The 25,997-nt window shown below is 43.3% G+C and overlaps 1 protein-coding gene across 1 annotated transcript in view; it reads left to right on the plus strand.

The window, feature by feature from the left end:
- Positions 1–25,997, plus strand: part of LOC135278610 (multiple epidermal growth factor-like domains protein 6) — a 186,418-nt gene that overhangs the window by 107,637 nt on the left and 52,784 nt on the right. Inside the window, exons 6-9 of the mRNA XM_064385192.1 lie at positions 11,042–11,164; positions 16,979–17,104; positions 21,253–21,375; positions 23,963–24,085. Coding sequence (XP_064241262.1) covers positions 11,042–11,164; positions 16,979–17,104; positions 21,253–21,375; positions 23,963–24,085 — 495 coding nt within the window. The remainder of the gene's footprint in view (positions 1–11,041; positions 11,165–16,978; positions 17,105–21,252; positions 21,376–23,962; positions 24,086–25,997) is intronic.

Below are 25,997 nucleotides of genomic sequence, written 5' to 3' on the forward strand. Positions count from 1 at the left end.
TGGTGTTCATTTCGAGCACATCGAAAATGCAAATTGCAGCTGAATTATTCTTGTGTGGAGAGGCGAGGCTTAGAAAAACCTTAAATTCGTACTTTAAATGGAAATTGTGAGAGGAAAAATGTGCACATTTGCCTTTCAGAGGAGGGTATTGTGCAGGGTGGCTACAGTTTTTTCTGTAGCTTTTCCTACAGGCTGTGTAAACAAGAACTGATGGCAGGAACGGGGATGGGAAAGAGCACAGTTCCTGAGTGGTGTTTGTGTTCCTCTTTGGGAGCATTTAATACTGTTCTTCACCTGGACACCTCATAGAATTCCCTTTTTTTTAAATTTTATTCTTATTGAAATGCCTGTGGATTTTATGAGCTATCTGATACAACCTTAAAAAGCTTTAAAACAATTTGTGATAAAATCTAAAGCAAACAGAAACCCGTCAGCTTCTCTGTTCAAAGCCTTGGCCCAAAGGAAACGATCCAGACACGACTGTCAGCGAGATAGCAACTGCTGGGAGAGCTACACTGCGTTATTAAAAGATCAGTAGTTTGATCAACATCATATTGGATTACTCAGACTTCAATTACAGGAGTACCTGAGGGCTTTAGCTGGGATATATTAGAAGAACAACTTGAAGTGAACCTGCTGTTGTTGCACGCCAGCTCTGTGAAGGGCCCACCTGAGAACCCTGTGAAAGTTCCTGTCCCAAAAGGGATTCAGTGTCAGCCAAGGAGTTCAAAAACAGCTAATAAAAATGAAGCAATCAATTGGTTAATTTGATGTGAACTTTAATCTCAGGAAGAGGGAAAAAAAAAGGAAGTAAAATAAATTCTTCTGTGTCTGGCAACATTATTGATATGAACACAGGGTAGAGAGTTGGGGTGGTTCAGCCTGGAGATGAGAGGTGTCTGGGAAGACCTTAGAGCCCCTTCCAGTGCCTAAAGGGGCTCCAAGAGAGCTGGAGAGGGACTTTCAGCAAAAGCATGGAGTGATAAGAGAGAGGGAAATGGCTTCAAACTGACAGATCAGATGCTGATCAGATGCTGAGAAGAAATTCTTCCCTGTGAGGATTGTGAGGCACTGGCACAGGTTTCCCAGAGAATTCATGGCCTATACCTGGAAGAGTTCAAGGTGTCAGACTGGACAGGGTTTGGAGCATCCTGGGCTCGTGGAAGGTGTCCCTGCCCATGGCAAAGGAATTAGAACTGGTTGATCTTCAAGGTCCCTTCCCACCCAAACCATTCTGTGATTGATGATTGGCATGGATAAGTTCTGGGTGTGTTCATGTCACTTCTCTCTTCTCCTGCTAGAATCTCTGCAGAGTCACACGTGATTTATGTCATAAAGGAAGCAGAGCAAGAAAACCTGTGTAAAATGCTGTCCTTTGCTCCCTGGCAGTTTATCTCTTAGATTGTCCTGGAGCTGGGATGGCTCCAGGGGGGGAATCAGTGCTTGTGGTGGCACCTGAAGAGGCACCCCATGAGCTGATGGCTGTAGAGCAATGCCAGGAGCCAGCTGTGACAGAGGCACAGGAGGTTGTGCTGTGGTCTCAGCTTTAGAGTGGCAGAGGTGGAGCTTGGTGCCTGAATGGTGCCTGTGCCCTCCCTGTCACAAATCACATCTGTATTTCCAGCCAGCACAGCACAGGTACTGTAAGCTGGAAACGCCAGATTATGAAGGTGTTTGCATGATTATAATTTTCTTCTGCATGTTTTACCTGCTGTGTGTGGAAAACACATTTCTCTGCATTGTGCTGTAGCAGAGGCACAGATCTCAGCAAGTGTGCATTAATATTGCTGCTAGCAAAATCCAGGTGTTCTCATCACATCAGGCATTTCTCTTTTTATTCCACAACTACTCTTGCAAACTGCCATATCCTGCCGAGAGAAGATGCTGATGGCCCAACGTATAAACCTCCTTAATACAGCTCAGAACTGAGTCCACACAAGGAGTTTGGGCTGTATCATGCTGTCACTTATTAAGTGCAGCTCCTTGTAGAGATCCTCTCCTCCTTTGCCACCCTCCCACCGCACAGCAGGGCCCAGCTGGGTTGTGCTGAGGAGCTGTATTTAAAAATTGATAGACCCATAACAAATATTCTCTCTGCTGTTCCGCCCCACATCAGAAAATCTTGCAGGAGTGTTGCAGTAGCTGCTGATACTGGTGATCTCAAAGTCTTTCTGCTAAAAAGAAATCACCTGAAATTTTGATACTTGTCTTTAAATTGTTCCCTCCCAGCTTCCCTGTTTATAGCCAGTACATTTACCTCTTTTCTACTGGAAGCAGTGACATTAATGAAGCTGGGATGTTTGTTTTTTTAGGAGCCTAAGTTACCGTTTTCTGTGGTTTGTCATTCTTCAGCTTGTACTCCTTTGTTATTTCATGTGGTCATCCACTTATCCTGGCACAGCTCTTCACTGAGAGTTTGTGTCCATCTGTGTGGGTTTCATGTTGATGGGAGTTGGAGTCGTCAAGGGGGTGCAGTTGCCAAAATATCTATTAGTCTAACCCCACTGAGGGGGCTGGTAACCCTATCACTCTTCCTTTTTGGCTTTTCTTTGCTGAGATGCTGTGTCCTACACCAAGATCCCAAAAAGGATCTTTTTCTTTTTCTTTTGAATACTTTGAGTGGAGAAAAACATACAGAACTGCTTTGTGAAAAGGTGGAAAAATGTATTTCTACACGGTTGTGTGAAAACATCAGAGTGTTGTCTGAGGTCTGCCCATGAAATTGTCACGTTCCTTGCTTTAATTCTGTAGACTGGTTTTCCTGCAAATTGTCTGGTTTCAATAATTGCTTAAAGTGTGTGTGTACATATATATATATATGTCTCTGTCTGTATATTTAATGAAGAATTCCTTGAAACTCTAATTAGGGCTGCTTGACTCCAAAGCAGTTTACATATCACAGGCTTACACAGCTATCAAACAGATGCTTCTCCTTTTTTTTTCATTCAGCTGACATTTTCATTTTCTCTGCATATTTTGAGCACTGAGCAGTGATGTGTTTTGACTCCTGAGGCTACAGATGATATCAAAATGAGGATTAGAAATGAAGCTTTACCTGTCAATTAAGTTGTTAAGCTTGTCCTCCACAGTGTCTACACTTTGAAATGGCCTGTTTATTGAATTTGAAATAGTTTTCATTCTTGACTTTGTTTAAATTGAATGGACAGTTCTAATTATAATCTTCAGGGTTTTCATCTGCAGCATATGGTTTGCATTTAGAGCTGTGGATGAGGGGCTCTTGGATGTTTATTGAGCTAAACCACTGTTAAATATCTCGTGAGAGAGTGGCATGTCAGGCATGGAGAGTAAGCAGAAATGGGCAGTACAAATATTGGCCAATTTTCTCTTTTCACATCACTCTGTCCAGGACATCTCTTGGGGGGCAGCTGGGAAATGAACTGTGGTGGCAGGGTCCAGACATTGGGAGGAACAAGTCACCACTTTAAGTGGTTTTCTGGTGCCAGTCTTAGCTTGAAAGGAATATTAAAGGAAAGGAAAAGGAAAAAGAAAAGGAAGAAGGAAGGCTGGCTCTGCTATACCAAGTTCAAATTCAATGAATTCAAATTACCAGGATCTGTGTCAGGTCAATGTTGTTCTTTCCAGTCACCTGTGGCCCCCACTAACAGGGTTGCATGATATCTCATGACAATTTATTCATCTCTTTATTCCCCAGTAAGGCCAGTGAAAGAGCAGGAAATGAAATCCAGGTTCCTTAGACTTGATGGGCTGGATTGTCCCTTGCAGTGCTCACAGAAGTCTTCTCCCCAAAAGCAGGTTGTGGGGCAGCTCCAGCCACTCCTGCTCCATGGATCTGTCAAAAATGGAGATGCCTCTGTCCCTTTCCCTTGAAAACAAGCATCAGGAGATGCATCTCCTTTCAGGTCTGGACATAAATATTTATTACCTAACACAAAGTCCCATTGATGACTCTGCTGTTCAACGTTTCACAGCACTGTGGTTTCCATCCTTTGGTGTTTTCTGTGTAGAGAGAGAGAAACCAGAAAGAGAGAAGTGAAACCTGGCCTAGGCACAGCTGGAAGTCCTTTAAACCACCTGGGAAAGCATCTGAGGTGTAGTGCAAGGTACCAGCTACAGGGCAGAAGATGCCTCTCCATGATGGACCAAATCTCCAGGGAGGTCTGGAGGACAGACTGACAGACAGTGAACCTGGTACAAAAAGCTGTGGTGGTCTAATGCCATTATTTACTTTCCTTTCCCCATTTTCAGGGGCAGGTAAATAATCAGATCACTTGCAAAGCCTCTTTCTTTGCCTGCAAAATGGGTGCTAGTAGAAGTTGCTTTGTCCTTAGTCCTGGGAAAAGAAATATAGTAGAAAACTGGCTGCTCCAACAAGGATCCTCATCTGTTGTGAAATCAGTTTGCAGGGGCTAAATTGGGTGAGGAATCATTAACCCTGGCCTTTAACCAGTCTCTTTCCAGCTCCTTTTGGTTTGCTGGAGCCATTCCATGAGTTAATCCTGTTGGAGCAGCCTTGCCTGGGACACCTGGGAGTGAGGAACGCGAGGAGGCTGCAGAGGCTGGGGCTGACCTGGCTGGCTCAGACAGTGGATGCTCATCTAATCCGTGGCGAAGGGCAGAACAAACAGCTGAGGAGCAAAAATAAAAGCCTGGGAGCACTAACAGTCCAAAATGACCCAGCTGGCTCTGCAGGAGCACATTTATCTATGCTGAAAGCTGTTTCGTGGAGGTGTTTTAACACCAGGTTCTAGGAAACCACTCAAAGGAGTTTGTAGCATATTTGTAGTGTTTTGTGGAGCATTAAAAAAAAGCCCCAGAGCAGGAGTTTTGCAGGTTAAAACTTCCCAGCCACCCAAAACTGCTTTTCTCAATCTTTGCTGCTCAGTCTGGTTCAATGAAAAAGAAATACTTTTTTTTATTAATATGAACTGATTGTTTTGTTTGTTTGTTTTAATTTTAGGCTTTGTTTTGGACCAGACTTCAAACCTCTATTTTCCTTCCTAGAGTAAAGTTTTACCAATGTAAAATTTCTTTCATTGTGGAAAAGATGGCCAAATATTTTTCTAGCAACAGGAGTTTCAGACCCCCTCCAATCAAAGTTTCAAACCCTGAAAATCATTTTAGTGTTATTAAAAGGGGAGAGATTCTTTTCAAAACTTCTGCTGCAAGAACATATGATGTCATGCTTTGTGAGGGGATTCACAATGGTTGTCAAATTTTGGACATTGCTGAGCTTGAGACTTGAGCAGTTCTGTGATTTAAAGGAAGCTGTGAGTTGAATCTCTTATAAATTTACTTACTTACTACAATAACAGGGGCTTATTTTAAGTGTTACTTTATAGAATAATTTCTGACTTTTGTAATCATCTTAAGAATGTCTGGGAACCAAGCCTGTTTCCCTTCCTTCCCATGAGTACATAAATTATTTAATTGAAAAACACACTAAATAATGTGTAAAATCCACCATGTAATTAGTGGGGAAAGAGCATATGATATTTTCACTTCATAACTTTTGTGAGGTTTAAACACCCTTTGGAATATAGAAAAGAGAGTAGTAACAGTGTAGTTACAAATAACAGAAGGCAAAGCACTGTCATGCGTCTTTGTTGATTTAAAATCTCACATTAAATAGCAAACAATCAGTTTTCTTATCAGATGTACGAAATGATCTGCAGCTGAAAGTCTGGGGGAGCTGGTCGGGGCAAGGGAGGGGTGAGCCAGATTGCTGGAACTTGTTTCCAAATCTGTGTTGGAGTTGAACAGTTTATCCACTTGTGATAATTTTAAATAGAGCCTCTTAAGGTTTTTTTTTTGTGGTACTTTACTTTTGATCCACTCTTTCTCTGTCACCATCATTCTTGACTGATCCTCACAATATTTTGTGGGGACCAGTGACCCACAGAGCACCATGTGTAAAGAGGGATCAAACCCTGATTTTCGTGAATTTTAAGATAATGCTGCAAAGACTAGACCATGTTTTTTCTTTCTGGTCAGGATTTTTAAAATAAATAATCATTGTAATTATTTTTAATTATACTCTGACTTTAAAATCATCAGCATAAACCATTCTCTGAGTAAATACAAATAGGGGTTTGGGTTTCCCTGCTTCTGCTGGTCTCATCCTTTCTGCAGCAAGCTGGGGGATTGTGGTGGCTGGAAAGAGGAAAAGTTTGTGTGTCATTCATTCCTGTTCCATGTAGTATTTCTGAGGCATTTAATAAAAAGGGTGTAGTTATGCTTTGTGAGAGCAATTTGGGCCAGATCCACAGATGGTGTGGTGGAGGTTTGGGTCCCTGTGTGCAGGTGCCAGCAAGGAATGGGTTCTCACATCAGCTCCCAGCTGGACAGAACTCTTTCCATCCATATGGCAAAACACCATATTCTGGTGTTTGTGGGGTGGGTGATGCTCACAACTGTTTGGTCTCTGCCTCTCCGTGTTGTTCTCTGCTTGACAAAGTGAAGAGATTTTGCCAAAAACGAATTTATAAATAAGTAAAATCCTGAAATCATGTGGCCACTGAGGTCAGAAAAGACCTTCAAGATCAAGCCCAGCAGTCAGGCCAGCACCAGCACTATGCTCACCATTAAACCATGTCCAGGGGTGGTGACATTTCCATCACTGCCCCAGCAGCCTGTTCCAATGCTTTACAACCCCTTTCAGGGCAAAATTTTTCATAATATCTGTTCTAAATGGTGAGGCTGGTCCTGTCCAGTTCTGGTTTCTTTCTCCATCAGTGCCTGGGCACTAGGAAGAGGAAGTTTTTTGTCTGCTTCTCTCTCAGAAAATAATGACTCTGAACAGTTCTCAATCTGCAAATTTTATAGTCAAGGGAGGGAAAACCTGTTCATTTGTCACCCTCATGCCACTGGGGGGAAGCTCCTTGAGAGGCAAACCTTGCTGTCACCCTGTGTCATGTGGAGCTTTTGGCAGTGAGAATACCATCCCTGGGATACCTTTGGCACATCATCTCCCCTCCATTCAGGATTCTCAAAATGGAGGCTTGTTATCCTGCTGTTTTTCTATTTTTGGAGTTCAGTTCTGTATCTTGTTTGCATTTCTTTGTGGTCTAAAAAGAAAAGCTTTCTGTTAGCGGAGAATTGATCTGGCAGGATCTTGCTTTCTTTCTTCCTTTATGAAAACCATGATTGCAGGTTCACTAATTATCTATGTTTATTACTGCTCTCTGTGTATTTTTGAGGAACTGATTGATCATAGCTGTTCTTGAGCATCTTAATAATTATATGAAAAAAGCATTTAATGTGACAATCCTGAATTCCAAACAAGCAGTCACACAGCTCCGTACTGAAACAGGTTTTGGGCAGGGCAAATGGACTTTTGTCAATGTGGTTAATCAGATCAATTAGGGACCAACCTCCTTGGCAATTAGCAGGGCCCTCAGTCAGGGGTGTGGAGGATTTCACAATCTGGAACTTCCCCTGTGGGATCTGCCCTTGGAAGGGCACGGTGCTGGCAGTGGGTCGGGCATTTGTACATCACATCCCCTCCTACTGTCTTTGGAACTCGAGGTGTTGGGATGGAGGAAGGGTCAGTCCAAGTGCACAGCCCTCAGGAGCAGGAAGAGCTAAAAAATATGTGGTGTAAATATTTTACTTCTTGGGAACACACAGGCTTTGGTTTGTTTGACTGAGTATTAGGTAATTCCTGATGAAAGCTGAATAAACAAGGACACAGGAAGGTACCTGCAGTGGGGAATCCCCCTGTAGAACATCTCTGAAATGCTCTGAAGGTGAGAAGGAGAATATCCACACCCCACCTCTGCTTTGTTCACCCAGCAGAGTAATCTCCTTGGCAAGAGAGCCTGGGGACAGCACACAGCTCTCATTTTCCTTCTTGTCTCCAGGAATTGCTCTCCCTCTGTCTTGTGGGGATGCAGTTGCTTTCATCACAGTCTGAATTGTGATAAGCAAGCCATAAGTGGCTTGAAATTCAGGTTATTCAGATAAGCATCCTAGGTTGTAACTATAGAAATTCGAGCAGGAAGGTGTTTCAGTTTGATCTGCACTGGAAACTAATCCAAATTTAATCACAGCTACAGATACAATCTTCCATAATCCTGTGATGGTCTAGAATTGCAGTGGAAGGGCTTTATATTTCAAGAATGCTTTTAAATATTTTTTACACATCTGCTATTCTAGAATAATTTCATCTTTCTATAGCCAAGTAGAAAAAATATATTCACTTGTGTACCTACAAAAGCAGAAGCTGTTGTTTTGCTGCTACATGTGTCCTTTACTAGTACAGCAATTCAAATGTGAATATGGAAATAGTTTAGACTTTTAAAACTTCCAAAAGCATTTCAGGCATTTAGATCAGTGTCTGCTTTGCAGACTGCTCCTCAGACAAAATAATTAGGGAATTTTTCTGCTGTAACTGGGGGCGAAGCTGTTTCCTGGCCTTGAGATGGAGGAGACGTGGAAAGGCGACTGTGCCTTGCATTTCTCTTGATTTTATCTGTTGGATGTGAAGGAATCTTTCAGCATATAATCCTTAAAATATTGATCTTGCAGAGGAAGTCTGGAGCTGGAAGGGATCGTCTGTCATCAGATTTGCTGTCGATGTGGTGTCGTGGAGCTGCATTTTCAGCTCCTGGGTCTCGCCTCCTCTTGCTGCAGGGAGGCTCAGGCTGGGACTGGGTTTAGCTCATGGGCACAAGTGGTTTAGGATCTTTTATTTTGCATTGAATTGTGTGGCCTTTCAGAAGTATGACTGCTGCATGGCCATCTGGGCTGTGCCAGCACGAGGGAAGTGCTGTTCAGGGAAGAGCTGCTGCTGGGTGCAGAGCTCCCCCATAAACCAAGTCACTCCTCTAAATTTCCAAATGGAGACTAACAAATATCACTAACTCCCAGCTTGTTTTTATTAGCTGGACTATTTTTTCTTCTTTGTAAGTGCCAATATCTGAACTTAAAACTGTGTTTGGTATATGAGAGAAATTCTCCAGCTGATCGTAGCCTATAAAATTAAAATACTGAAGCTCCCAGTGTTTGAGTTTATTGAGGTATAAATATTGTAACGTGGTGTACTATGTGGTTCAGCTGCTTCCTTGTTCTATTTTTCTGAGTCTTTTTGCTTATTTTATTTCTCTGACACTCCATACAAAGGGTTTCCTGGGTTTGATTTTGTCCTGGCATTTTTCAGCAGTCTGGTTCTTAGCGGTATGGAATTAAACAAGGTGAATAACATTTTCTGTTTACTGTTTACATTTTAAAAGGCAAAATTTCTGTTTCAAAAAAAGCATATTCCAGATGTCTCCAGGCAGTAGGACATGTATGTAGTATACAATCTAATAAAACAACAAATACAGCAGAAGGATCAAAAAGTGGTTCATGTTAGCAAATGGTCTGAATTTAAACACCAGTCAACACCAGGACTTCATTTTAGGTGAGGGAAATTCACATGCGAAGTATTAAAATTCAACTTCATAAATGCATTTCCTCAGGAACGGGATGTTGTGCATTTCCAAGTCTTTAAAACTTCCTCTTTCAGTTAATTTTGATTAGATTTTCTAAAATGGAATAAACATAAAAGCATTAAAAAAATATGTAAGCCATGAAAGTTAAATGCAAAACAGATACAACCACAGCAAAGATATGAAAGCCAGACCCCTTTTTCCTCAAGTGCAGTATGGGGGGGAAATTCCTTCACTGTGGACTCGCTTCCCCCACAGGAGCAGTTGTGGACTTGCCTCCCATTAGATAATTTCAGAACATGATCTGATGAGCAATTAAATCAGCAGGAGGCTGCAGTGTTGAAAGGGGGGTTCTTTAGAGATGTCTGTTGCTTGACTTGGGGAAGAAAATATCTTTGGCATTTGGATAATTTTGGACAAGCATTGCCCCTAGGGGAGATAGTGGGAGGTGGAGTTGCTATCCCTGGGGACTGCTAAGGAAAGGACAGAAAAAATCGAGGCAAATATCTGCCAGGTGGATTTTTTTCAGGGAATGGACTAATTGACCCTTATTTCTAATGACCCCCCGGTTGATTTTTAAGGTAATGGTGTCAACATGTCAATCAAATGCTATTTACAGTAGCCCAGCATTGCTGAAGAGGTGTAGAAACTGCTTATGTGGTACTTCTGGAAATTCAGTTTTATGATTCTGTCTTAGACCTTCACCTGTTTACTTAAACTCTTCTTGATCTTTGTCCATCATTGTCCATCATTTTCAGCTGGAACTTTAACAGCAGTGTTCTCAAGCTGGTTTAATGCTTGTTTGCCTCTTCATTTGACTGAATGTAATCCTCTAAAATCCCCTGAAATATGGAATGATGCCTGCTTAGCTTTGGAAAAAGTATCAGCAGGAGCTCACATCATTTTTCTGGGAGGCTGTCTGAGAAGATGCTGTGGAAAGTTTAGGTGAACACAAGGAAGAACAAGGCACAATGTTTTCCCCCCTGCCTGGAAGTGTCCAAGGCCAGGCTGGATGGAGCTTGGAGCAACCTGGGATAGTGGGAGGTGTCCCTGCACATTGCCAGGAGTCCTATCCATCCCAAACCATTCTGTGATTCTATGATTGTATGCAAGGGACACAGAAAATGCAGCACAAATTCCTCACTCTTCTAAAATTTTCTCTTTAAGCTCTCTGTGCTTTCTGTGGTTGAAAATGTAATGGTAATGTGTCTGTTTTCCATTCACGTCAGTTATACCTGCTCGTACCCCCAAGAATAAATAGGATTAAAGGCTTGATGCAAAAGGAAATGTTTGAAGAGCAAGGTTTTATAAAAGCCAAAGGTTTGACCAGCAGTTCCTACAGGCTCAGATGTGTTATCTAACCCTAATTCTTCCCCTATATTTTTCTCGTGGCCTCAATGAAAGAGCCATGTCACCCTAATTAACAAGGACTTCAGAAGCAGAGACTACAGAGGCAGTGCCTGCAGGAGCTTGGAAAAATACCATAAAATTCCACTTTTCTTTGCTGCCAAAATGAAGCAGTAAACAACAACCCATCCCGAGCGCCCTGGCTGCATTTTGGATGAGCCCTGCAGGACAGGAGAACCAGGGCCTCTTGTAATCCTTCCTCACTGTGTGCCTTCCTTCTGCAGACGTGGATGAGTGTGAGGTGCTGAACGGGGGCTGCCAGCAGGGCTGTGTCAACACCCAGGGCTCCTTCCAGTGCCAGTGCCAGCCGGGATTTCGGCTCCACGCCGACGGGCGCACCTGCCTCGGTAAGGAACCCCTCACATCCTCCCAGCTCTGGCTTTCCTCTGACTGCAAAGCCTTCTAGACTCTCCAGTCTGAGATTTCACTAAATATCATTACCCATTTTGGTTCAAGCAGCATGTGAGGATTCAGGTATTGCCAAACTTACTCTTTATTTTGTTTTGATTTGGTTTTTTGATGGTGTCTCATGTTGGCGAGAATTCTTTTGCAGGAGGCATTAAAGAGTTTAGGGGCTCTTCATTTCAAATTACATTTTTAAAACTCTGAGTGCTTTTTCTTTGTGGCACATCCCACCACTGCTCTGGGACTTGGTGATTTTAGAGGTTGTGTCCAGGGTAAAAGATTGTGATTTGCAGGGTGGAGTCACCCTGTGAGTGCTCCTGTCATGGAGCTCAGCCATGGCACATTGCCTGTTTATGTGGAGGGGATTGCCGCTCTGCCATTAGAAATAAACCCTGTGTTTCTTAGGTTGGGCTCTAAAGCCTGAAACAAGGCATACCTGAGTTAATTCTGCTTGTTGTTAAAAACAACAATATGAAATACACAGTTTTTGTATTGCATTTAAATCAGTACAAAAGTCAAATTTTTGAATTCTGCGGAAAGGATTAAAATGTTCCTTCATCTTAGAAGAATAAAAGGGCACCTTTTGTGTTTAAATTTTTAAACCTGATTTGAGGTAATATGGGAAGAACAGTCAAGTACAGTCAGACCACATCTGCAGAATAAGTTCACTCACAGTTTGGGCATTGCCTCAGTTCCTGCACAAAGTCCCTTGGTTGTGCTTAACTTCAGCCAGAGATGTCATCAGTCATTGCTGGTATTATCACAGCAATACATTCACTGGTGCAACCAGGACACAGTGCTCAAGCTGTGGGAATAATAGATTTTTTATTTTAAAATTTACCCTTTTAGGTTTTTTGGGTTTATCACATACAGAGATTTTCAGTGTTTTGTAATTAACTGCAATTAAAAATGTGATGAAGTCTCAGTCTTTTCTTGATTATCTTAGTTGGTGAGGGAGTGGACAAGGAAACACTATAGTGAGAAGGAAAAATAATGTAAAAGCCGAGTGTTTCATAATGAGCTAGAAGCAATTGTGGTTTTCTGTGAATTAAAAGAGAAATTAATCTCACTCAGATCAGATCTGACCAGGGAAGATCCAGAAGTGAAAGATGGGTTGTTTGAGCTGCATTACTCCCTCTGAATAATCTCATTTGTGGTGGAGAGGGATTTTAATATGAAAAGGAGACTAAAGGGACTTTGGGGGTGAAAAGAGAAAGAGAAGTGTGTGATAAAGGCAAAAATTAGATGTTAATGGCAATTAAATGAATTTATTTGTGTAATATGTAAATTTTTCTGTGGACACAAAATAGTTAGGTTTCCTCTTGCCTCACATAATCAGAAAGCTCAGTTTAGCTTTGTCCAAGCTGTGAACAGTACCAGAGAAGAAGTTTTCATTTCATAAATGTAAATATTCTCAAGAAATTATTCAAAGTACTTCATACAATGACCAGCTTTGTTTGCAGTGTCTCAGAAATTATCAAGGAGGAACAAAAATAAATCCTGAGAAGGGAGACAGGAGTTTCAGAGAGCTCTGCTATCATGATAATGGATGCACAAGATACTGAGGGAGGATATTGAGTCCTGTTCCAGCTGTTTAGACAAGACACCAAAACAAATGGGTATAATAAGCTCTCATGCATTGGAGAACAAGACAGTTACTAATTGATGAGGACAGGGAGAAGCATTCCATATAAATCAGGAGTGCCTAGGATCAGGATCTGGGCAGTAGCTGCTTGTTGGGGATGGAGAGTTTGCCCCTTGTGCAGCACCAGGTTGTACATTCAGCTTTCATCACTCATCTGATGAGAAGCAAACACTAATGCCCCTCTCCTCTGACCCAGTGCAGCTAAGCAGAACATCCAGCATTTCAAACAGGCTTGGATTAGCAGTGGTATTTCTTCCATGGGTACTTCAGAGGATGTAAGGATCTCTCCTGCATGCTGAGAAAGAAAAGGGACCACATTCTGGCACTGAGCTGTTTATGGAAGGTGATTATCTCAGCTGCAGAAATAAGAAACAAGAGTCCCTCTAGAGAGGCTTTTCAGAGGAGCCCAGCCCAGATTGCTGTTATGTTCATTCTTTCCACGTCCTCCTTTTCTTTTTTGGCAACCCTGTGTTTGTGGGAACAAAAGTGCCAAAATCATTTGAGGGGAAGCAGATTTTGCAGCCTGGATGGCTTGGAAATCTCCCATACATAAGGCAGTGGATCTCTCATCTTAGGAGATATTCAGCCTTCATCTGAAGGCTCAAAAACCTGGGATAAGATACTTCCTCATGTGATTCATGGAATATTACTGAGCTGCTGTCACAAGTTTTCCAGTAAATCTGGTCCTCCTGCCACCTCAGCCCAGGTGTTTGGGATCCTGAGTAGTTGCTGGTGGTGCATCCCTCCACTGCCAGTATGAGCCTTAAAATACATGGAGAGAGGAGATCTGCTTTTGCCATTCTTCCTGCTCTCACTGGAAACTTCTGCTCATACTCTAAGGCAGAGAACTCTACTCCTACTCTGCTCAGACCCAAAAATCTCCAGAGTGGGTTGATTTGTTCAGTGATGACCAGTGTGTGAGAATAAACTGCTTAATTCCTGCATCCTTTGATGTTACCCAGTACTTTGTGCCGTGATAAAATCCCATCTCTTTCAACACTCCTTTTCTCCCTTCAGCTTTTTGGTCCTACAAATTTTGCTCAGCATTGAATTAATTTATAAACACACGTGCCAGACCAAATATTCACTTCAACCCTGTCCAACTTTTTTGTTTGCTTTGTTTGTAATGCCTTGATTATGTTAATGCAATGAATTTGACTTCACTGGAGTTTAACCAGCTGGTATCTGAAAAGCTGAAACTCAGAAAGAACATGTTTATTGTAGTATCAGGCTGTGGGTTTGGACTGTTGTAGATTCATTGTCTTCAGTGGAATTTATTCCTGTTTGAACTCCTAGAAGTGGAAACAGGGCATAGCCATTAGACCCTGATTCATCTCTGGTGCCAGCTGTTACTTTGATGTCTGCTTTATGTGGAGAAACTGTTGAGATTCAGGTTTTTTATGGAGATTTTAGCACACTAAGGCTCTTATATATTGAGAAAGTAACAAAGAAAATATCTCTACAACTCTATAATCTGTGTTTCCCAACATAAATATAAGCCCTGTATGTCTGAAGTTCCATTTCTTGTCACTGCCAAGGTTGGATTTAAGGTGATGTAAAACACAGGTTGGAAGAGATTGCATGTTCTAACCCTGTGGTTGCTATGCATGTACCTAACTGTAGCTTCAGAGCCAGCTCTTTGTAAAAATATCAACTTTATTATAAAAAATAATGGGTTGAGAAATATGTATTTAACTGTTATCAGATCAGGGGCCTACAAGGGAAATGGAGAGGGAGTTTTTACAAGGACATGTTGTGACAGGACAAGGCAGAAAGGCTTTGAATTGACAGAAAGCAGGGTTAGACTGGATATTAGGAAGGAATTGTCCCCTGTCAGGGTGAGGAGGCCCTGGCACAGAGAAGCTGTGGCTGTCCCTGGATCCCTGGCAGTGCCCAAGGCCAGGCTGGACAGGGCTTGGAGCAGCCTGGGACAGTGGAAGGTGTCCCTGCCATGGCAGGGGGTAGAATGAGATGATCTTTAGGATGAACCCAAACCATTCCATGATCCTTTTTTTTCTCACCTGGTGTCTCCCACCACCGTCCCCCTTCCCAGATAGCCCCTCCCTCTCTTGGCATCACCTGGCATCATCCCCAGCCTGTCTGGAACCCACATCAGGGCTGGGTTTCTACCAAACTCCAAGAGTGAATCTTTGAAAGTGAATGTCAGGCCACATTTCTGCCTGTGGAGGTGCTCATCCCTCCATCCAGAGGCCCTTGGTGACAGCTGGAGTCAGACCCAGGAGGTGCCAAGTCTCTCTCTGCTCAGAGACGTGCTGCTGGCAGCCACGAGCACAATCCTGTCCTGTCCCTGGAGGCTCCTCTCCTTCAGTCTGGCACCTCCTCTCACAGATCCAGCCTGGTGCCTCAGCAGCAGCCCTGACAAACCTGCCCTGGCTGCTCCAGAGCAACCCCTGGCTGCTGGCACCAAGCTGGGACACATGGATTTCACACCTGTCCCCTCCCACCTTCAGATCCTCCCAAGCCCTCATCGTGACAGGTTGCTGCTTATCTCCCCTTGCATCCAAGCTGGCTGGTGCCCAGAAGCAGAGGAAGAAAATGGCACTTTCAAACGTGTATATTCTGTCACTCGGATTTAAGATGTTTTTCATCTTCTGAAATATTTTCATCTTATTTGAATATTCTTGCTGAAAAACAGGTCTTTGGATGGAAATGTGCAGGGAGCTGGAAGCTCAGAGTGTATGGGGTCTGCAGTCTCCTGTGCAGACAGGAGCTGCTGTCAGGTCTTGTCCCTGGCAGGGCAGAAGGCTGGTGGGCACAGGTGGAGGTCAGGGGTCTGATCCTGCCAGGGTCAGGTTTCTGGGCACTGAGGTGCCTCCTGCCTCCTGCTGTGTGTGCAGCCAGGAGAATGTGAAAATTTGCTTTTCTTTTCACCTTTTTAACACATACTTGACTGCACAAACTCGGTGTTTGCTAATTGGTGGCATAGGGTGAAACGAATCCTGTAGCAGGTTTTGCAGCTAACGTTTACTAATGTCTGTTACAGATAAATGAAGAAATACGAATATTGCTAAAATGAATAGGAAAAAATAAATAGCAAAGCTCTTTGCTGACTTCATTGGGTTCAGAGTTTGCTGCATTCCACGATGGACCAAATAATCTTTCCAGCTGGTCATAGAGAACACAGGATCCCAGAATGGCTTGTGTTGGAAGGGACCTTAAAGCTCATCCAGTCCTACCCTGCCCCACCCCTTCCACTACTCCAGATTGTTCCAAGCCCCACTGAACCTGGCCTTGGACACTTCCAGGGATGGGGTAGCCACAGCTTTTTTGGGCAACCTGTGCCACGGCCTCCCCACCCTCAGAGTCAAGAATTTCCTCCAAATACCTCATTTAAATCTCTCCATGCGACATCCCTGCCGTGGAAATCTCCATGCAGCCACACACACACACACTTCCATCAGCACAGCACAATAGCAGAGTCAAACCATCACTCTTATTTTTACATGCAGCGTGTGAATAGGTGTGGGTGTGTGTTAACATGTTTTGTCAGGAGGAGAAATGTTTCTCCAGAGGCCAGGGATATGTGTTGAACAAAAAAGAATATTAATTTGCTTGGGTGAAAGAAGCAGCATCTTTAAAGATGTACAGAGGACCCTCTGTTCCTGTGGTTTGCTGTGTGAGTCTGTTATGCAGAGCTTGTGGCTTCTGTTATTTGATTTTTTTTTATTTATGAGGCTGAGGAAATCAGCCTGAAAGACAATTACTATTTTTAATCAATGAAAGCAAGGAGAGAAAAAGATAATCAATGGGCAAGTGCCAGCAGGGCTGTTCTTTTTTCCCCTCCTTGCCTCGGCAGACTGGCAGTGCTTTGGTGCTGTCAGATCAAAGGGTGCTGTGCTTCAGTCAGCATTACAGCCCTCAGATCTCACCTGCCTCTCCCTGGAGTCAGGATTTCACTGGTGTGGGACGCTGTGTCAGCCAGGCTCCGTGAGCACAAGGGAGAGCAGTCACTCAGGGGTGGGGACAGGTGCATTTCTGAAAGCTGTTCAGCGAGGTTTGCCTGGTTTTGCTGTCATTTATGTATTTAAAATAGGAAATAAGTTCTCCCAGGTTGTTGACGCGCGTTCCTTCCCTGCTTCCTTGGCTGCAGCTGTCAATTCCTGCAGCATTAACAACGGGGGCTGTGAGCAGGACTGTGTTCAGCTCAGCGAGGACCACTACAGGTGCCAGTGCCAGCCAGGCTACCAGCTGAAGACAGATGCCAAATCCTGTGAAGGTGAGTCCTGTGCTACCTGTGAAGACACACAGAAAAGGCAATTTAAAAGACCTCAGGATGGTGTTTTGGGTCACTGTGTCCATTCCTATTTCCCCCTGCATGCCAAAAGCAGTTTTAGGAATTGCTTATTGACAGGGTTTTAAAATAACAAGTGTTTGAGGTGTGAAGTTCACTTCGAATCACAGCTTTGAACAAGATTTTGGCCTCCTAGATCCCTGGCTGTTCCTTGCACAATGATGTTGATGACATAGGTTAGGAACTTAATAGTGATTTAATTCTAACATTTTATTGCTCATCAAGTTGTATATAGAGTTGGCCTGCATTACATGTTTTATTCTACAAAAAGTCTTCTCTTTTATCTCCTTTTGGCTTATCACAGGCTGATTCATTCATCCTGCCCTTCAGGTTTCTAAGCACTCTCTCAAGCAGAACAGCAATGCTACCTTTGCGTTTGATTGTTGCTTTTCTTTTCTTGTATATCTTAACATATTCATCAGTTTTGAAGGCAACTCCCCCCCATTCCCCAGCACAAGCACACACACACACCCTTGAACATGCCAGAGAAAGATAAGGCCAAATTTATGGATTTATTGAGCTGAAATTCCTGTCACAAAACCGTTTCCATATGGCTCCTCTTCTGCTCGGAGATTTTACACGCTGTGGATGAAGTGTAAGTAAATCCTGCTGTTCACATGGCTCCCCGCTCCTGCTGGGTGCAGAGAAACCTTTCCCTTGGGTTTGGCCTCCCCAAATCCTGCCCTCAGTGGGGACTGCACCCCAGGGAGCACTCACAGCCTGGTGGCCTCTGTCTCTCATGGGGTGGCCACGTTTTTCCTCTGAGATTATCAAAGAGCCAGAAAAGAGGAGGTTTGGGGTGTCAGAGAGCTTCCTCTGCTGTTCCCCATCCCTTTTCCAAACATCTCGAGATGTGTTTGGCCAGCTGGCTGTGCAGAGCCTGCTCAGGGCTTTGGGGTGGGTTGTATGGAGTGGTGGCACAGTGGTTGGGTCAGAGGGGTTCGGGTGATGCCAGGTGGGGTGGGAGTTCTCCTGGAGTGCTCACAGCACAGTTCAAGCTCCCGTGGACGATTTCCATGCTCTGTCTCAGCTGGAACCCCTGAAGGGGGAGGTTTTGCCACCACTGTTCTCCCCCTCATGTGGTGGGGCTGAAGAGAGTTATCCACTCAGCAAAGGCAGAGGTTTGTCACCAGCCCGTGGTTACTGAACACTGGAGAGGGGCAGGGTCAGCCTTGTCTGCAGGTGGGCACCCATTACCCGGGTACCTGCTTACCCCTGGGTGTTTGAGCCAAAATAAATAAGTGCAGCCCTCCCCAGGGAGGCAGTTGTGCCTGGGGGAAGGAGAATCTGCCTTGTAAGCAGAGCTTAGTCTGGAAAATAAAGACTGAGTAGGATGCTTTCCCCCCAATAAATACCTGAGTGAATGAATGCCTGGGAGAGAAAAGTGCTAGGTAAGCACATGGACAAGATTTTTACAGGAACAAATGAGGGTGAGGTGGTCATGAATGCATTTGGGTTGTCAGTTCAGAGATATTTTAAGTAGAAGAGGTGGGAGGATGTGAGTCTGGATGGTTTTTTTTTTAATTTTCCAACCAAAGCTTGGCTGCTGGAGTCATGGTTTGGATGGAGGAACCACAATGTCATGAGAGTGTTTGCCACAGCAGGTGTGGGTGCTGTGCAGATGTGGATTCATCCCTGTGGACTCCTTGTGAGTTAATACTGCACCCACAGCCCTGCAAAGCCTTGGAGAAACGCTCAAGCCTGGCAGTTTTGCTCTTTCCCACTTTATATTTTCTCCAGTGTGAAGTCATGGTTGCTGTGAACAACAAAATTTATTTGATAAAGCACAAATCTCTTTTTTTATGTGCTCTAGAGGTTGTGGCAGACAGGACTGGGGACCCTGGTGTTTACAGCCCTGTCTGCCCCATCCCTGGCAGTGCCCAAGGCCAGGCTGGATGGGGCGTGGAGCAGCCTGGGACAGTGGAAGGAGTCCCTGCCCGTGGCAGGGGGTGGAGCTGGATGAGTTTTAAGGTCTCTTCCAATCCAAACCATTTTGGGGTTCTGTGTCCTGAGGCACCTGGGAAATGAAAACATGCCACTAAATTTTTCACCATAGTGTTTAACAGCTTGGAGTAGAGCTTTGTAGGATGGAGTCTGTTATCTACTAAAGTTATTAAATGAACCAGTAAGAGGCAAATGTGTGAAAAAAGAACACTAATGAGTTATTTTTGGCTTTTCCTGAAACCTGCTTCTAACAGGAACAAACATATCACTGGAAAGCAAGTCAATCACTGATTGCCTTATGTCCTGAAGATCTTTCCTTTACAAACTTACCTCATCCAAGAACTTCCAAGGCTGCTACCTTTATTTGAATTACTATGTTTTACTAACATCCACTGTGTAATTTGTTGTTTGCCTGTTGTCATGTCACAGAGCATTACAAGCTTTACTCCGTGCTGTAATCATGCTCAAATTAAAGCTTTAGCTGCTCTGAAAACCTTCATAACACGCAGGTTTAACAGATGCTGTTTGATAGTGATTTCATTTAATTTACCCAAATAGAAAAGGAATCGGCAAATAACTCAATATTTCATATCAGCAAGGAGTGAGTTCTTGCTTGGAGCTAAATCCTTTGTAGACCGCAAATTGTCGAGCTGCAGAGCCAAGTTGTCAGCCTTGGAAGTGTCATGCACGATGAAGTGCTGCTGTTCCTTGGAAACCTATTTGCAACCTATCGTGTCAGAAGTCCAATTTCAGTTCTACATCCCTAACCATGCTTTTTTTTTTCTTTTTTTGTTTGATACTGTCAAGTCAAACTCAGCCCTGCAGACTGGAACGGTTTGTGTGTTGTGTGTTCTCGAGATGGCAGGAGGTGACATGAGGCAGTTTGAGGATATTCTGTGGCTGCTTCCTCCTTTACCAAATGGTGGCACAAAATGCCACTTGGCTGCACAGAAAAGTGACAAGAAAAAAAGCCCTGCCCCATGTTTAAATCCACATGAAGTAAAGGTTTTCTCTCCTGTTCCCTCCACCTGCGTAGCCAGTGGAAGAGCAAAGCAGCCAAGTCAGAGCAAAACTCCTTCAGCCCTTCCCAGGGTTCTTCAAACCCTGACTCCAGTGTTCAACTGATGGTGACTTTCCTCTGAGGCTCTGAGAGAAGTTGGCTTGTACAGAGCAGGGCAAGTGAGGAATATTGGTCATCTGTCTCAAATCAGACAGTAATTAGTCAAATGCAAAAGCTGAATCAGAGCTGGAATTGTAGGGAAATGAGTACAGCTTTTTAGAAGTTTTATTCAAAGCTAAGCAGAACTGTAGGGGACACATTTGCAAGGTGTCCTCCAAATTTACCTGTGGAATGTTATTCACCAGAATTTTGGTGTAATGAGTGCTCCAAAGCAAAACCTCAGCCTGGTGCAGAATGTCAGACCTTAACCCAAGTCAGTGCTGTCTGAATAGTCGTGGTGGGTCTGTTTTGGGGTGTGCCAAGTCTCTATTTGGGCAGTATGCTTCCAGCAGGTACATGTTCCAGAAATAAACCCATACAACACAATGAAATCTTTGAGATGGAGTCTTCATAAAAGTTTTCCTAAGTACTTGCCACTTAGGGCAGCTTATCCTTGAAAAGGTATGTTATTGTTCAAGAAGAGGAAAAAGCCTTGATGTACAACATGAATGGCATATGTTTATAGACTGAAAGATGTCTTTGGGGGCTCTTCAGTGTTTATTTCCTCTCAAGCCTTTTAAATATTCATTGTTTTGTAGTGAACTCCATCATTGTGTGTGTTTATGGATTCACACATACTGGAGTGCTAATTGCTGTTGTTTAGAGAACTCTTGAAATCTGTTCAGGTACAGCAAAATAACAATAAAATGTACCTTTTTTTGTCCTACTTCCAATGTAATACAAGCTCGCTTTCCTGCTGTTTAAAGCCTTGTTCCTGCTCTGTGAAAAATGTTGTCCAGCAACAAAAAGCATCCAGAAAAACAGCAGCTTTACTCACCAGATGCTGTCACATTTTTCCCCAGTCTAATCTCTTACAGCTACTTCGTCATTAGTTGTAACAATGGCAGGTAAGACCATTTTCAGGCAAAAAGTGACCTTTCAGTTGACAGTGTGCTCTAATTGGTTTCAGTGATAGACCCCTGCACAAGTGGGAATGGAGGATGCTCACAAATCTGTCAGAATGAGAGAGGAATTGCAAAATGCGAGTGTCATCCAGGGCATTCTCTTGCTGCAGACAAAAAGTCCTGTTTAGGTAAGAAACTCTGGACTCTTTATTGTGAAGAATGTTATTAATCAGTGCTCTGCCTTACTGAGCTGTGAGTGGAAAGGAATGTTTTAGACAAATATATGTGTGTATTTTGGAGCAGCCTTTCTCTCTGTGATATTCACATCAGCCTGTGGTCTTGAAGGATTTTTTTAGTGATGAAAATTTCTCTGTGATCTCCTAAGTCATGCTTTCTAGCAACTGGATTTGTGAATGCTGTAGTGTTATTCTTGTTGGGTCCCTTTAAAATAATGTCCCAGATACAGCTCCTGGAAAACTGGTTCAAGTAAAACTCTGAACCAGGTCACTGAAAACCTATTTAGAATTCAAAGGGCTTTTTAGCTGGAGAACTGTTTCCATATTAATGGAGAAACTACTGTGAAGGAAGAAATCATGATGTGTAAGATTTCCAAAGAGAGGAGCTTAAAAAGTTGAATTCTAAAGTCCTGTGTTTAGTATGGGGTTGTCAAAAGAATCTGTATCATTTCTAACCTGAAATTTGGGAGAACTAGAGATCAAAATACCTGCTTTTCTCTTTCAGTGAAACTCTTGGAAGATAGTTTAGCAGCTTTATGAAGTAAAAAGCATTTGTGGACTTAGTGGTGCACAGATTCTTAACAGCCAAGTCAGGATCAGGATGTGCATATATATATATATGGACACTAATTTGCACTCCTCTTTTGAAAACTTGGCCAAAATCTTGCCAATATGTGAATTATTATCTCATATAAAGGGTGCTGGGTGCCTTTCAAAATATTTACTTCCTACCCTGAGTATTTTACTCAGTTGCCTATAAGCCCTTAGTGAGTAGAATGGCACATCTTAGTGATTCTCTCTTACTGGAATTACTCATGAGTAATTACTGAAAATAAAAACTGTTTTCATGTACTAATAATGAGTGGATAGAAACAACAGTGGGTTTAGCAGTAGGGTCAGCCTGTTGTTTGTTTTAGCTCAGATGCACATTGACATTTCTGTTGATTTATGTATAAACTGAATCACTGAGTTAACTTGCAGTGTTATATATTGGAAGAAATTTTCTCCCCAGCCTCATGGCAACAATCTTTTGAATCATTAAGCAGTGTGTCTTACCATGGATATACAATTATTGGTTTTTTCTCCTAGAAGTTACTCAATGTCTTTTGCAAAATTCAGGCTGTTGTTTGACTCTCTGGAAACCAAGCTGGAAGGAGACAGAGGGCAGCTGAAGTGTCATACTTCAGCTATTAGCTCTAGGACAGGAAGAAACCTGTGCAGGATGGTGGCTGTGGTTCAACTTTTTATTTTTCCATTAATAAAGAAGAAGAGAAAAGAATATTTACAGCATTGGCCAGCGCAGTGTACTCACAAAATGACAATTAGAGAAAAAGGAGGAATAACCCATTTTATTCTAAGCAGCAGCTGCTCCCATGGCTGCTTCAGAGAAGCTGTCATTTGTCCTGAAATTTTCATGAGCCAGTGTGTGGTGTTTGCACTGCCTGGGGCCTCTCTTTGCAAGGAGCCTGATTGCATCCATCAAGCTGCTTGTGCTCAAGTGCAGGGGCCACGAGCACAGCGCTGGGCACAGCACGTGTGGGGGGACAAAACTGTCAGAAAGTGTGGTTTGCTGGGATAAAGAGTGAAGAGCTGCACATCAGATTGCTCCCTGCCATTTTCAAGACACTGACCCAGCACTGGTGCAATAAATAATCTGTATTTTGCCAGAAAGTTGTCAGAATGGGAAGGAACAGGAGATGCATCAGGGGTTTGCCATGTGTGATACCAGTCTTTGCGTAGAGGTCAGTGTTCTGTGCAGCTGTATTTATTGTAAATTTTTGTGGGTTCGTTTGTTTTTAATTAAAACATAAAAGTTTTAACTAACTCCTTAAAAGTACTTTTATGTTCCACTGAGATTTTAGGAAGATGGATGCCTTTGGGAACATTTAACTCCAGAATACAGACCAGCAAGTGTGAAGCTGAGGAGCAGACTTGGCAGAGGGCTGGGGGAAGAGCAGCCTCCCCACTAAAGGCTCTGCAGTTTTCCTTTCCTCCCAGGGCTGATGGAGCTGCTGTGGCTGCAGCAGGTGCCTCCCCACTGCACTGCTGTAAAGCAGCTGCAGCATTCAGGGAGGATCTGTCTCCATCATCCCTGCTGAAACCCAACCACCTCTTCATCCAGATCATTTGACACTCAAAAAATAATCAGCTACTTATTGTTCCATTAATTTAACTATAATGGCTTGGAGAACATGGTAAAAATTTCAGAATTTTGGAAGTTTCTTCTGAGTTCTTCACATGAGGTCTCCTTTTGCCACTGCTCTTTTTACAGGAATAATAAATAAGTTCCTTTGGCTGATACTGCAAATATAGTGTTTGATACTGTAAATGTTCACACTGAGAAGCTCAAGGTCAATGGTGCTCAGAAAGAGATTTTCCTGGAGAATAATGTGAGTATAATGTTATAGATGCTGTCCTTTGTAGGCTGACCCCAGGATAATCCTTCCAGCAGATATTTGGAAACACAACCACGTCCATGTAGAGCAGCATTACTTTTTCATTTCAGTATCCAGCTGAACGACTTTCTGTGTGCTTGCAGACGTGGATGAGTGTGCAGAGGGCAGGGCCAGGTGTGCCCATCGCTGTGTGAACACCCCGGGCTCCTTCAGCTGTGCCTGCAGCCCTGGCTTCGAGCTGGGCGCGGACGGGCGGCGCTGCTACCGTAAGTGACCCCGCCAGCCCTGCTCTTCTTCCTCTCCTCTCTGCTCCCTGCCAGGCCTCACTTCTGATTCTCTGGGATTACATCCCCAGCAGAGTAAATGTATGCAAAAGATCAAGCTTAATACTGTTTTCTGCCTCTGCTGCTGGGTTTGCAGGGTGACGCGCTCCTAAGCCTGTGTTCACAGACCTTAATTACTGCCTTTCAAAGAGCAAATAGCCCTGTTGGTTTATCTTCAGAGTCTGGTGAATTCTGCTGCAGAGCTACCAGAATGCTGCTGTTCTGTGAAATGTATTCATTCCTGCCCTCCTCCTCCTCCCAGCTTTCTTACGGAGCTGATGCAAGAGAAAACTAACACGATGTTCTGCTCTTGTCTTTACCTGTCTGGGTTTGCTTATGCTTCTCCTGAGATTACTGACACTATTAAGAGGATGCTTAAAAAAAAAAAAGGCAACAAAAAAATGTAAGATGTGGGATGAAAAAATAGTTGAACAACTCAAACTTCCCAAGCTCAAGCGAGCCCTGTTGTCTTTCCTCACATGCTTACCTCTTGCCAGCGGGGTTTCTTAATCAACACAGCTTTTCTGGAGAGGGGGACTGACTCCCAGTGCTGTTAGCTGATAGGTGATCCCTGGCCTGCCCTTGAGGGCAAATTTAGATTAATAAAGGAGGTGATGTGGAAGAGTTGGGGCTATTATGGACCTAACATAAGCTCCCTGGAATGCAGACAAAAGCATGACCTGTTTTAGCAAAGAGGTGGGCAGAGATCATTCAATCTAATAATACTGTGCAAGAGCTTTCAGCAGAGCTTCCTTAGGAAAATATGCTGCATGCCAGAGAATGAGTGCTTTATTTAAGAATGTGTGTGTAAGAAATAGTTATTAAGAATGAAATCCAGTTTCAAGGCATTAACATACATTAAAAACAAAACCCAATTATGTGAGAGACATCCTGGAGAGTTATTTCATAGGTGATGGGGAACTGTGAGTGGTGCAATGGCAGAGGAAATGTGATTAATATATAGATATGAAATCTTCTGTCATAGGCATAAAAAAAGAGGTTTAGACCACTTAGATTCCATTGTGCTTTTCTGATAATAATTTTTCTGGATGTTCAGCAGATCTCAGGGGATGGTGATTCTCTGTGCCTCATGTACAATATTGCAGAGCAAACAATAAAAATAAAAACATTCTGCATATATTTATGATCAGGATTATCCCAGTGTTTGAGCAATTTACAATCTTTGTTTATTCTTTCATTTCCCCAGTGGCTGGGGAAGAGCTGGTATTTCAGTTTTACTGATGAAGAGCTGGGACAAAGTAAATGATGAAGATTGTGTATGAAGTCAGATTCTGCATTTAATTGCTGGGTTTACTAAATCCCAGCTTAACACACTGGACAGGAGACACGATTTCTTCTCCCTGGTGCAAATAATCACACTATGCATGAGATGTAGAGATATTTGTTCTCTTAATTTATACCGTCTTCCAGATGGAATTACATTTCTTGTTGGCAAGCAGGGTGCTCCCTGGGAGCACAGAGAGGGGTAGGACCAGAGCCCACCAGCACAGATGTGTCTGGGGAAATTCTGTGCCAGATCTGATGGCCACTCTGAGCTGGGCTGTTTCTGGAAGTACAGTGGCTCCTTTAGGAAGGTTATTTCTCAGTTTCCCTACATAGCAGGAGAAATTATTTCCTCTCTAAATAGCTCTGTAACAAAAGCTGGCTAATCCTTCATGAAAAACTTCATTACTGACCCTATGGTTTCTTTTTATCCTGGAGAAATCATCTGATGAATAGCTGGGTGGGAATGAGGTGGCCAGGTGTTCCCTTTTCTGTGTGAGGGCTCCCATTGGAAATGGCCAGGTTGTTCTGAGGACTGTCCAGTGCAGCCACATGAGGAGGGCATGGAAGT

The sequence above is a fragment of the Passer domesticus genome, chromosome 11 (assembly GCF_036417665.1).
Source record: "Passer domesticus isolate bPasDom1 chromosome 11, bPasDom1.hap1, whole genome shotgun sequence".
Classification (NCBI taxonomy): Eukaryota; Metazoa; Chordata; class Aves; order Passeriformes; family Passeridae; genus Passer; species Passer domesticus.